The sequence below is a fragment of the Lactuca virosa genome, chromosome 6 (assembly GCF_052849685.1).
Source record: "Lactuca virosa cultivar CGN04683 chromosome 6, Lactuca_virosa_CGN04683_v6, whole genome shotgun sequence".
Lineage (NCBI taxonomy): Eukaryota > Viridiplantae > Streptophyta > Magnoliopsida > Asterales > Asteraceae > Lactuca > Lactuca virosa.
In genome coordinates, this window is record NC_136431.1 from 38,300,176 (window position 1) to 38,314,311 (window position 14,136).

At 34.2% G+C, this 14,136-nt stretch overlaps 1 protein-coding gene across 1 annotated transcript; it reads left to right on the forward strand.

Moving 5' to 3' along the window:
- The first annotated feature begins 401 nt into the window (after positions 1-401).
- Positions 402-3,234, forward strand: LOC145122702 (uncharacterized). The gene is made up of 8 exons (XM_079058261.1): positions 402-715; positions 840-1,003; positions 1,336-1,517; positions 1,593-1,877; positions 1,958-2,016; positions 2,089-2,125; positions 2,218-2,289; positions 2,372-3,234. Exons 1-8 carry the CDS (start codon positions 601-603, stop codon positions 3,066-3,068), a joined length of 1,611 nt encoding a protein of 536 aa, XP_078914387.1. The 5' UTR covers positions 402-600; the 3' UTR covers positions 3,069-3,234.
- Positions 3,235-14,136: the final 10,902 nt, after the last annotated feature.

Genomic DNA, 14,136 nt, shown 5'->3' on the forward strand with positions numbered 1-14,136 from the left:
TTAGCAAGAGTTCGAAACTTTTTGAGGCCCAAACAAAATTTCAAAACGCCACAAACCAGTGAACCACAGTCAAAAGCCCACAACCACAATATTAGTATACGTTGTTTTTCTATTTAAACTAAAAATAATGTGTGTTTTTAATAATAACTAACTTACATATACATATTGTGATATTTCATTTCAAACATGAAATATCTATTATAACAATCCATTCATTATATTATAATGATTTAATTAATATATAACGTAAAAACCGATAACGTTTTTAATTGAAAAGAAGCCTAACATCCAAAACAGAATTTGCCATTCTTTCAAAGTTGAGGGGCTACTTTTGTCACAAGCACTTTCTTCACTCCTTAACATACTATTTGAACAGTTCTAATTCCACACTGTTTCTTCCCTCTCTTCTCTCTCACTCTATTTCTCTCTCCTTCATACACACAATGTGTGTGTGAAGGAAAAACCTTCATTACTTCTAAAATCCCTACAAAAAATCATTTGTTGGAGGAAATTTCGGCCCCAAATATATTCTATGGCTCAAGTGTGTTCTTGAAAGCACACCTTCTTCATACCCAAAAAAACAGAGCTTTTAAAATCATAATGCTAAAAAAACCTTCATATCCATTCTCTTTTCTTCTTCTTTTTCTTGCCCTTTTTTTCCTTTTATCAAATGGAGAATCCCATTATCGAATCTCTCGATCAACACCCACTTCAGGTTCTTCATATGTTTCTTGATCATGTTCTCTATTTATCATTGATTCACCCAATAATCGGTTTTATTTACCAAATTTCTTGTGGGTTTTTCAAGGGGATAAAAATGTTTTCTTTCGATTTTTCAGGAAAATTCAATTCATGGGTGAGCAGGAGATTGCTTGGTGATGAACAAAAGAATGGAAATAAATCACTTGTTTTGGCTCAAGAAAGAACAACAAGAAAAGATCCTCTTGATAAATTTAAGAAATATAGAGGAGGATGGAACATCAAAGAGCGCCATTATTGGGCTGTAAGTTTCTTGATTCTTTATCTCCTTTTTACGCGATTCATATTTCTAATTTCATGTTTTTCTATTCGAATCAAATCAATTGTAATCTCAAAAATTTGAAATTGGTGACTAAAACCCATTAATCTTGTTCCCATTATCCAGAATTATATTGAAAATCCCATTATGATATAAATATTTTGGGTTTATTTAAGAATCTTGATTTCATGTAAACATGCATACGAAGTGAAGATCCTTATCCTTATATATAATACTAATCAATAACAATTCAAGAAAGAAAAATTAAATATCCTCCTAAATGTGTCTTTTTTGTTCTAACCTTTGACCGGATTCAGTCGGTGGCGTTCACGGCGGCGCCCTTCTTCGTGGTGGCGGCAGCCTGGTTCGTGATCTTCGGTCTATCCCTATCTCTAATATGTCTTTGCTACTGTTGTTGCCGGAAAGAATCATACGGCTATTCAAAAACAGCCTACACCGTATCTCTCGTTCTTCTAATCCTCTTCACAATCATGGCAATGTAATCAATCTTTCGTTTCCATTTTACAATTCCATATCAACAATCTTTTGATTTTCTCTAATCATTATCGATCAGTGTTGGATGCATTGTTTTATACACGGGTCAAGGTAAATTTCATCAAACTACAACGAAAACATTGAGGTATATCGTGAATCAAGCGGATATAACTGCTAAAAGGCTTCGAAACGTCTCTGATGATCTTGCTTCCGCTAAGAATATCGCTGTTGCACAAGTGTTCTTGCCTGTTGATGTTCAAGCTGACATCGATGAGATACAAACAAAGCTTAATGCTTCAGCTGTTGAACTTTCAGAAAGAACCAAAGAGAATAAAGAAGACATCCACGATATCCTTGAATCTGTGTATGTTTCTTCAATTCTTAAAATCGTAAATTTCTTTTCATTCAGACGTTTTAATTATATTCACTTATGTGTTCTTGTAGGAGCATTGCATTGATTGTTATATCTGCTGTTATGTTGTTATGGACGTTTCTTGGATTCAGTAAGCTTAATTCTTTGATTCACTTAATTTGTTTTCGACTTTTCGTGACGTTTTTTTAATGTTTTGTTGTAGTCTTTTCGATTCTTGGCATGCAATGCATGGTTTACACGTGAGTAATGCTTTCTTCGTTATATTAATCTGATGTTTAAAGCTTAAAAGATGTGTTTTTTTTCACAACAAAATGCGTTAAAATCGTTGCAGATTGGTGTTATTCGGATGGGTTTTCATCACGATAACGTTTATACTCTGCGGTGTATTCCTTTGTCTACAAAAGTAAGCTTACCAACTTGTACCTTATGCATTAATGGTTGTACTTTTGCATGGGTTTCATGAATTAACGTATTTCTTTCATCAGTGTGACTGCGGACAGCTGTGAGGCGATGAATCAATGGGTCGAGAATCCAACGGCTCACACGAATCTAGACGATATTCTTCCATGTGTAGACAATGTCACAGCTCAAGAAACCGAAAAGAGAACCAAAGAAGTCACGTCTCAGCTCGTAACTGTGATCAACCAAGCCGTCAGAAACGTCACAAACGGCAACTTTCCGGCGAATTTTGCGCCGCTGTACTACAACCAGTCTGGTCCGCCGATGCCAACCCTTTGCAACCCGTTCAACTCCGACCTCACTGATCGGAAATGTGACTCCGGTGAAGTTCCATTGAGCGATGGCTCACAGGTATACAGTAAATTCGTTTGTCAAGTTTCACCCTCCGGAGCGTGCACCACCACCGGCCGCCTTACACCGGAATCGTTCAGCCAAATGTCTGCCGGAATAGAGCTGAGCTATTCGTTGTACCTTTATGGACCATTCTTGGTGGATCTTCAAGACTGTACTTTCGTCCGGCAAACTTTCACGGACATCTCCCGGGATCACTGTCCGGGGCTGTGCCGCTACCTGAACTGGATCTACGTTGGGCTGCTGATGGTGTCGTTGGCCGTGATGCTGTCGCTGGTTTTCTGGGTGATTTATGGGAGGGAGAGGAGACATCGAGTGTATACGAAGACAGTTATAAGTAGAAGTGGACGTGGTGGGGAGAAATATATATAAAGGATTTTTTATAATTTTTTTTGGAGGATTTGTAAATATTTGTGTGGAGATTGTAAAAGTGGCTAAATGTTGGTGGTGTGTGATGTTGGTTTGTTGTATCAGTACAAGTTACACGAGTTTTTTTTGTACAAAAATATAGTATATAGAAAAAGTATTTACTCCTTAACTGTACTGTCATATTTATTTACCAAATAATTGTGAAAATAGGATTTAGGAGGAATAAAAAAGGTAATGTAATAAAAATCTTCAAGTTTTAGGTTTTTATCGGTTTTGTTTAAAATTGAATTTTATATCTGTTTTTGTTTTCATATTTTCTAAAATATATTCGGTTTTACATTTTTACCGGTGAATAAGAAGTTTTTCAGTTTACCATTATATTAACTTTGATAAAAAAAATACCCTTAAGTTTATAGCGTTTATTATTATTATTATTAATTTTATGTTTTTACTCTTAAGTTTATTATTTTTTTTTATATTTTTACCCTAAGTATTTTTTTTATATTATACGTATTTATGCAGAAAAATCATATTTATATACGAAAAAAATATTAAATTAATTATTGTATTCACGTTCTTTTTAGGTAGAATATAAAAAATACTTAGTGTAGAATCATAAAAAAAATTATAAACTTAAAGGTAAAACGTAAAAAAACTATAAACTTAAAGGATTTTTTTTCAACGTTAATATAATGGTAACCTAAAAAACTTGTTGATAAAAGGATAAAATCGAACATTTTTTTTTATGTGAGTGAGGGTACATATAATAGGAACCTATCTATATCAAAATAAAGAGTACATAGATATAGAAGACGAGATCGATAGAGATAGAAGACGAGATCGATAAGGAGTACGAACATAAGAAAGTGAGTGAACAAGGTCCACAAATCCAAGTTCAAGTATCAGAAATCAAAATAAAGCCCAAGAAAAAAGGCCCGAATTGGTGTGACAATAGCACTTGCTTTGCCTTTCCTACCTAAGCAAAGTAAGTCCAAGGACGATGTAAGGCAATTCAAGAAGTTTCTTGAGATACTCTCTCAACTCCATATCTACATTCCTTTTGTTGAAGCTTTAAAACAAATGTCTACATATTCCAAGTTCATGAAGGAAGTTTTATTTTGAGATCGTTTTCAATGACGAAAAGTTGCACATCAATTATCAAAAACAAATTACCTGTCAAGAAAGATGATCCATGTAGTTTCATTTTAACGTGAAAAATTAGAAACTTTGACAAGATAGGATTGTGTGACCTGGGTGTAAGTATAAATTTGATTCCTTTGTCAATTTTTCAAAAAATAGGACTAGGTGAAGCTAGACCGACCATTTTTCACTCTAGTTAGCTAACCGATTGATAGTCTATCTAGAAGGTAAAATAGAGGTTATCATCATCAAGGTTAATAATCTTTTCATTCTAGCTGATTTTATCATCTTGGATTATGAAGTTAAAGTTGATTGTGGAATAATTTTGGGAAGACCATTTTTGGCGACTGCTGAAGGATTGATTGATGTCAAAAAAGGGAGAGATTATACTGAGAGTAAGGTGTTGTTTGTTTTTTAAGAGGTAAAACGTCTGCAGTCTGCGGACCACATCTGCAGACATCTGTAGAAGAAGAGATGGACTAAACGTCTGCAGTCTGTTAGAAGAAGATTGTTTGTTTTTTTAATGTCTGCAGGATGTTAAAAGAAACCGGAATTTAAATAAATCATTTTTAACTTAAAAGGATTTTTCATTTTCTCAATCACTCTTTTCAATAATTGCAAATTCAAAACAATATTCATACATCAATAAAAACAATTAATTGATTCGAACCGTTTTTAAATTACAAAAATGTTAAGTCACTATACAAAATGGTTTTGCAAAAAAAAACATATAAAATTAAAAACCAAACATATATGAAGCTTTCATAATAAAGATACAAAAATGCAAAAAGCTTATAACCTTCTTGTCATCTTTATTTTTTCTTTTTCTTTTTTAGCCTTGGATTTGTGAAGCTTTTCATGAGGATTCCCTGCATACCTAATAAGCTTTTCATTTGTACTAATCTTTTGAGGATGAAGTATGCACAGAGCAACAACTAGAAGTTAACAACACATGTTTTCTTATAACTTGAAAAACAACTTCATCAAACTTGATACAACTAATAATATTTTTGTCAAATAAGCATGAAATTCATTAGTTTTGTAATTAAAAATCAACAGTTTCAACATCAATAGACAATTTATCATTTGAATCAAATAATTTGTCTTTAATTGAAAAAAGAACATTTCATTCTAGCATTTCTTCAAACACTTTCTGTGCATGTAAAAGTACAAACAAATTGAAGAAAAACAAAACCTTGGTTGAATCATCAAAGAACGAAATTAAACCAAGAAATTATTCATCCCTGTGATTGAATCATTCAAAATGAAATTAAACAAAGAGAAAGGATTTTGGAACCTAGCACTCTAGCATCAAGAAATATGGAGCAGGAAATTAGAAAGATACAACCTTAGTAGCCGATTTCAGACCTTGGCAGCAAGAAGATGGAGATGCTTACATGTGGGGAAAAGGAGAAGGAGAAGAGAAGTGTTACCTAAAGTCGACGGGGGAAGATCTGGACGGCGCAAGTTCTGGTCGTCGATGGTTGTAGATGGTACCTGTTCTGGTCGTCGGCGAAAAGAAGAGGAGGACGGAGACGGAAGAAAGGGTAGGGAGAAGACGATGAATGATGAAGGAAGGAGGCGGTGATAGTTGAGAACGAGGGAAACGTCGATGTGTTGAGAGCGTTTTTTTTTGGTTTTTAGGTTTTGAATAGGCGTGAAGAGGTGAGAAGACACAAGGCCAAGTCTGCACCAAGAAGACCATGCGCATACATTTTTATGTCTATGGACTTCTAAAAAACAAACACACTGCAAAGTCCTATGTCTGCGCGTGGTCTGTGCGGCGCAGACAGAAGAGCTCACGCAGATCTGCAGATAAAAAACAAACAGCACCTAAATGATGATCAAAAGACTTTTAATATGTTTAAGGCTATCAAACAATCTTCTAATGTAGAAGAATGGTCATTTATAAGAGTTACAAATGGACTAGTAAATTTGAAAGAGGCTCACTGGAATAAGATCACTCGTGACATTGAGAAAAAATAGAGAGCAGACGGTTAAAAAACAATGAGTCGGGTCAAAAAGAAGCATGACTTGAATGTTAGTGTGATTGAATCAGTTTTGCTATCCCCTGAAAAGGCATATGTTTTAGAGCTGAAGCAGCCTTTAGAACAATTAAAGAAGGTTGGGATGAAAATAGTGAAACAATTGTTGAAACATGAGGAGCTTAAAATGCAAAATCTTAAAATACCAAAATTCAAAAGTTTAGGGATGAGAAATGGCATGACAACGATATTTTGAAAAGAGAAATGAAAAAATGTTTTCCGTGCACAAATAACGAGTAAAGTGTCAATTTAGAGGATAAAACATAGAAGTGATTTGGCTTCATTTGAAGTCGCTAGAAGAGTAATTTGATTATTTATATTTATATTGTACTTTTTAGTTTGTTTTTGTTTTTGTTTAAAAAAATAAGGAATTTAAAATTAAAAATTAAAAAAAATAAAAAAAAAACATTTATTTTCATTTATGTATTGTTAGTTTACTCCTTTTTTTTGTGTGTTTTGTTTGTTTTGATGATTTTCTTGAGTGTATATACGTTATTTGTTAGTTGGTGATCAAGATGAGCTAAATGATAAATCAATCATCATTGGTGCCTGTTTAAGGAAAATCAAATTATTTTGGAGATAGTATGCCATTAGGGAATATTTTGTAATTAATGTTTAATTCTTTTTTTATTGCTCGAGACGATCGATGTTTAAAGTTTGGGGATGCATTTAGAGCCCGTTTTACAATCACTAATTGATTTAAAAAAAACATATTTTTACCCTCAATTTTAAAATTTTTACATATTAAAAAGACAAATTTATGTTAAATTTCAGTATGGATTTCAAATCTCCTTGTTGATGTTTCTTTTTCCCTTTCGGTTAGGATCAACCTGCTTTGGTGGGTCCTTCATCGCCTATTCAATAGGTTGGTGAGAGTTGGGTTTCTTGTTATAAATTCCAAAATTTTGAAACGAATTGACAGCTTATTTACTTGTTTTTACAAGTTCGCATAAGTTTCTTAGGTCCTCATCGTCTATTCGACAGATATCGGTGATAGTTGATTTTCATCACACGAAATCCAAAAATGAATTGTAGTAGCGGTAATATGAATCAAATCAGTGGCGAGTCTAGAAAATGAAACCGGTGGGAAAAAAATCAAACAGTACTAGTTGCGGGTTCGAATCGTGTCAAGTCGTATAAGCCAAAAAATATTTAAAATTTTTACAGTTGTATCCGACAAGGTCTTATATCTTGATATATTTTTATAATTGTATCATTACTAATGACGGAGGGGCGGACGACGACTTCTGGCGGTGGCACCGACACACCTGAGAGTCATGTCGATTGGCAATTGAGAAGGCAGATGGGTTGAGAGTGATGACTGATGGTGATCGCTCGTTAACTGTGAGGCTTGGAGAGGAAACGTCGTTTTGCCTTCACACGGTTATTGTTTTTTTTTTATTAAATTTAAGTTGTATTGGGCTATTTATATTAGATTGGACTGTTAAAATATAAAGTATGAGCTATAAAAATACATGTATTTTAGTTGTCAAAAATACTTAGGTAGTTCACTAAAGTTATTTAAGATGGGTCAATAATTTTAATTGTACATACCTTTGTATAAAATTAAAAAAAAAATAGGTGGGTCAAGTGACCCTCCAAAGCTCAACATAAACTCTCCATTGAATCGAATCCACAAATATTGGTTCGAATGAAATCTATGCGTTTAGTTTATACATAATAAAAATATAAAATGATATGGGTTTTTCTCAAAATATTAAACGTGATAAAAACTAACTTACAAAAATACTAAAATGCAATATATATATATATATATATATATATATATATAATTTATAAAAACAAAAACATTCCAATGTTAGGATGAATCGCAAGTTCAACTATTTAACTAATTATCATAATCTTGTGGTGCAATGGGTTTGATGGATCTTAATTTGGCTATAACAATCTAAAAAACTTGAGATCGCCTAGACTTTTCCTTTTTAATACAATGGTTAGAAAAGCTCATAACCATTTTCTTAGTTAAAGTCACAATTTCCATAAAGCATGTAATTAATGAAAATTAACTAATATTAAGATTTAAAAGTCACCAAATCCAAGAGGAGTCAAAATATTTTCTTAAAATACCATAAAACTCACACAAAATTGCTCATAATCATTTAATCATTCTATAGATTCACCCAATATTGAGAATAAAAACTAACTACTCATACTAATAATAACAAAAAAACTGATAGAAAATTATACCAACACTGATTATCGAACGGAGATAACCAAAGTTTCTCGAAATCGATATTTCTTATTGCCCCAAAAACTCCATCCATAATCAAAGTATTAATACAAATATTAACCTAATTAATCTAAAGGAAATAAATTACAACATAATAATATCTAGAAAATAATATCTGTGATATTATTAATTATCTACAAAAATAAAAAATGGGAAAATATATGAGACACCCTAGGGCTGCTGAATTTTCTTCGTGTGCTGCTAGAGAAATGGAAGTTGGGCTGTTATATGGGCTGCTATAATTTCACAAAGTGGGCTGCTAAGATGTGTTCTATTGGGCTGCATGGCAGCTTTGTGAGCTGTTTGTTCAGGGGGCTAAAAAACCATATCTAAACCTTTCCAAATCAGTTCATTTTTAAGTGGAGCAAATAAAGATTCCAATTAAATGTTTATGCTTCTTGGAAACAAAGCTATCAAATGGGACAAAAGAAAATTCCAAAATAGTCAAATCATTTAGGATCGTATTTGAGGAGACAAGAAAAAAGAGGTTTATTGCTATATTGCATTTGAGGAGATAAGAAAAAAGGGAAGAGACAAAGCTCCATCAAGATTTTAGCAAGTTTCTAGTTTAACTCATTTTGGAGCCTGAACCTTTCTACTCGAGTCTCCACCATTTCCATTCCCACCTTAAATCTCATCTCTTTCACCTTTCTTCCCCACTCCCTTCACAGCTCCCACCAAAAAAACCACTATTACCTCCACCATACACACCTCCGTCAGCCTCCTTCTACCACCACTAACCACCCTCTAAAACAACCCTCAATCCACCTTCTCACAACACCTTCCACCCTTAGACCCACCACAAACCACCCTTCTCCCCTGCCTTCATTCGACAGCCTTCAACCCGTCTTCACCACCCACCATAATCAATTCCACCACCTTTTACCTCCATTACAGCCATCCCGTCACCACCCCTGTTCACCAGCCTGAACATCACCTCTAACGCCACCCACATCACACACCACCGGACCACCATAACCCACCATACCGCAAGCCAACACACATCTGCCATCAAAAAAGATTAAAAAAAACGAGATCGATTCAGAAGAGAGAAAGGATAAGGGTCTGTGATCGAGCTTAAAAAAATACCAGCTTTAATCACTTCTGTGGTATTTTTTTAAGCTCGGTCACCATAACCATATTACAGCCAGAAAAAAAAAGAGAGAGAGAAGAAGATAAAAAGTGGCTTGCGATCTAAAAGACGTGGGATAGAAAAACATACATCTGCAATCGATTTCGAGAGAGGGACAGAGAAGAAGCGTGCAATCTGAATCAAACAGGGAAGGTTTTGGTGATCGATCGGAGCATTTCTTGACTTCTGTCGATCGGAATGAGAACTAACAATCGATTTTGAGAAGAGGGAAAAGGATAGCGATCGATTGAGAAATAAAGTTTTTGGAGCATTTCTTGGGCTAAGCTGATTTTTCTTAATGGGCTACACACACGATGTGCACAAACCGGTTTTTTTTATAAACCGGTTCGGTTCAGGTCTATGGTCAACGCTGGTTCAAGGTTAAACAGGTTCATCAATAAAAATATACGAACTTTGTAAACCGGTTCGGTTCCCTGAAAACCGGTTCAGGAAGAAAGCGGTTCTTCAAACCGGTTTATTGGACTTCTTTTTGTTTTTTGTGATTATAGTTCAAAATTGATTGCTTCCTTCAGAAAAGTGTCCATATGTTTTCCCATCATGCAATCGTACACATAGCTTCATGCTTTTACCTGTCATGCAATACATAGCTAACCCATCTGCCTACATATCCTTTTATCATTTGGTCAATACAAAAGCATCAGGTCCATCTAGCTCCGAGTCCTAACTTCTGATGCCATCTTATGGTCCTAGCTTCTGCAAAAGTTTATAGACAATACAACCATGCTTTTGCTATTGTTCAGGCCATGTCTTATGCGGATGAAAGCAAACAGGGGCAGTGGTGGTGGGTTAATGTTTAGTTTCGTTTTTCCGGTGGAGATGGTGAAGGTAGGTGATGATGGTGGTGTTTGATGGCGATGGTGTTTTGTTTCTACATGGAGGTGGTCGACGGGAGTGAGTGTTCTGGTGGGTGAGTATGTGGGCATGGATGTCGGCTGTGAAAATGGCGAGGGAAGGTGGCGATGAGGAGGATATGATGATGGCAGTTCTAAACCGGTTCTTACTAAACCAGTCCTAAACCGGTTCTCACTAAACCGGTCCTGACATCTAAAATCTCGAACATGTCCAAACCGACGTATCAGTTCACGAACCGGATCGGTTCTTCCTGAATCGGTTCAACGTGAACCGGTTTATCGGTTTATGAGACGGTTCGGATCCCGAACCGGTTTTTTTGTGCACGTTTAATGACAGCAAGAAATTAAGGTGAGTACTTCTATTTATCTTCTCTAACATCATTATATTGTGGTAATTAAAATTACTTTTAGAAAAATAATGTTTAAACCTTAATTCGTGATTGCTACTAGTTTTAATTTTATGAAGTAATTTCTTTTGGGTTTAGTTGATTTGGGTTAGATGGTAAATCTAGTGCTTTAATTTAATTGATATAAATTGTGTGGTAATTATTTGATGTTCAAATGTATGCTTAACTTTAAATTATTTTATGTAATTTAATTAATTAATTGAATGTTTATTTTCTAGCCAATAATTAATAATAGATGTTAGATGTTAATTTGAATCTCATTTCGTATTTAATTGCAACTTTTGACTTTGAAAGAAGCTTTAGTTGGGAAATCATTTGAACATGAGTGCGTGATTTCGTGATCTAATTTAAAATCAACATAGATGTATATTGGTGCATTTTTAACAAAACCATTAAACGCAGTGTTTGTAATTTCATAAACTGCATAGAGATATGAGTGAATGATTTTAAATCAAATCATGAGACCGAGAGGTAATTGATAACTTTAGATGGTGTTAACAAATTTATTACCACCACATATTTGTTAATTGATTAATTGCATTAGATGAATCATTGAACCCTAAATGTCAACTAAATTATGTTTTTCTCTTGTTTGTAAAATCACAATTGTGTGTTTGCCCCTTTAAGCCACTTTAGTTCGTAGTATTAAGTTCCTGAATTTCCTTTAGCTTGTTTAGAAATATTAGTTGCTTGGCTTTATTTTATTTATTTTTTTCTAGTTTTTAAAGTTAGCTTTCTTAGTTTAATCAAACCAAATCATTATATATTATATTAATTTCAAGTTCCCTTAGGAACAGGACCTGACCAGGGTACTGTTACTTGAGTTACTTGCTTCTACCTGGGTTACCGGCTCATTTTTACTAATAACTACCTTATTCATCTTCCTTTAAGATAGATTGTCAATGTGGGTACGATATCTGGTCTTACGACTATATTACTTGCACGACCTCGTATACTTGTGAGTACACGTTTTCGTCAACAAGTTTATACAAAATATAGGACTTTGACTCAGAGCATTATGGGTCACCCAACCATGACCAAAGGATGTGAAAATCATCTGATATATAAAAGATGGATGTGTAATCATAGGAAAAGGACAAGAAATAGGAAGAAGTAAAGTATGATGTAGAAGAAGTTAAACTGAAAAAGTGCAGGTTGAAGAGCCAAATACTCAAACAACAATGTTGAAGGACACATAAATGTTGCACTTATGATAGAAACTACATGATTAATGGTGAAAATCAAAGGTGGAACTCGAGGTCTAGAAAGAGTAAATGTGAGGCAACAAGTTTTCATGAAGAAATAAAACAAAATATATGGCTACATGATGAGGATCATCTTGTGATTTGAACCTTAAAATAAATGCCTTCATTTCTTTTAAGGGATAAGATAGCCGGGAATGATCAAATTACAAGTGGTACTGACCCAACAACATTTAGAAAGTTGATTTGAAACAACACCATGAGCTTTATAGCTACTTGTCATGGTATGCTTAGACTTTTAGGCTTAAGAAATGAGTTAACTCATGAAATGAGATTTTGGGTTCGGAAGTACACGTTATGCACGACACACATATCTGACACTAGGATTCATCGAGATTTGAGAGACGTGGACCACCTGAAATATGACACGTGGGAAGTTTTGGTTGGAGCCACGAATCGTGTGCACGACGCGCACAAGGTGCGCCGCGTGCATAAGCCCTATAAATAGAGGATTTCACTTCTCAAATTCCACACCTCAAAAATCTTCCTATACTCTCTTGCTCGACATTTCTTTTACCCCTCCTGATGTGAAAATCAACTGATATAAAAGATAGATGTGTAATCATACGAAAAGGACAAGAAATAAGAAGAAGTAAAGTATGATGTAGAAGAAGTTAAACTGAAAAAGTGCAGGTTGAAGAGCCAAATACTCAAACAACAATGTTGAAGGACACATGAATGTTGCACTTATGATAGAAACTACATGATTAATGGTGAAAATCAAAGGTGGAACTCGAGGTCTATAAAGAGTAAATGTGAGGCACCAAGTTTTCATGAAGAAATAAAACAAAATATATGGCTACATGATGAGGATCATCTTGTGATTTGAACCTTAAAAGAAATGCCTTCATTTCTTTTAAGGGATAAGATAGCCGGGAATGATCAAATTACAAGTGGTATTGGACCCAACAACATTTAGAAAGTTGATTTGAAACAACATCATGAGCTTTATAGCTACTTGTCATGGTATGCTTAGACTTTTAAGCCTAAGAAATGAGTTAACTCATGAAATGAGATTTTGGGTTCGAAAGTACACGTTATGCACGACACACATATCTGACACCAGGATTCATCGAGATTTGAGAGACGTGGACCACCTGAAGTATGACACGTGGGAAGTTTTGGTTGGAGCCACAAATCGTGTGCACGACGCGCACAAGGTGCGCCGCGTGCATAAGCCCTATAAATAGAGGATTTCACTTCTCAAATTCCACACCTCAAAAATCTTCCTATACTCTCTTGCTCGACATTTCTTTTACCCCTCCTGATGGCGTGAAGCTTAGGATGCAGCAGCCAGAGTCTACATGATCACGCTACTAGGGTGAGTTCACGGCCCCACTTTTACGGTTTTTAAAAGATTTTACGATGGGAGGGGGGGATACATGCTTATCAAACTGCTTTATCAAAATATATTTTGTAAATATATATATCCTCTCTAATAAATGAATATTTTTTTTGCCAATTGTCAAATTCTCAAGAGTTTTGCCACATGTAGAGAGTTTTAGAATTATTATTTTCCACTTGTCATTTTTTGGGAATTTTCATTTTTTTAAAATAAAATTCTATAAAATCCTAATGAATTTTATAAGGAAAGAGAATCATTCTATTAATTTGATAATAAATTCTCATAAATGCTCTAAAGAATATTTGATTTCTTTTATAAATATTCCAAAAGATTACATTATGTTATGTAAAAATGTTATTTTATAAAATATTTAATATTTAAATATTGATATTAATTTTTTATTTTTAATAACTCGTGTAGTACACGGGTCTCAGACCTAGTGTGTGTGTATATATATATATATATATATATATATATATATATATATATATATATATATATATATATATAACATGAAACAATAGGATAAATTGTTCGCTGTTCTCCGCATTATGATGGTTTTCATCTTTTGTGTGTGCTGCATTTTTCCCTTTCTTTTTCGGTTCACGGCAAACGTG

Bases quoted from the DNA above. Each gene is read 5' to 3' on its own strand.
- LOC145122702 (XM_079058261.1), top strand. From the start codon at position 601: ATGCTAAAAAAACCTTCATATCCATTCTCTTTTCTTCTTCTTTTTCTT. The intron at 1,518-1,592 runs GTAATCAATCTT...ATTATCGATCAG, and splicing joins CTCTTCACAATCATGGCAAT to TGTTGGATGCATTGTTTTAT. The intron at 2,126-2,217 runs GTGAGTAATGCT...AAATCGTTGCAG, and splicing joins ATGCAATGCATGGTTTACAC to ATTGGTGTTATTCGGATGGG.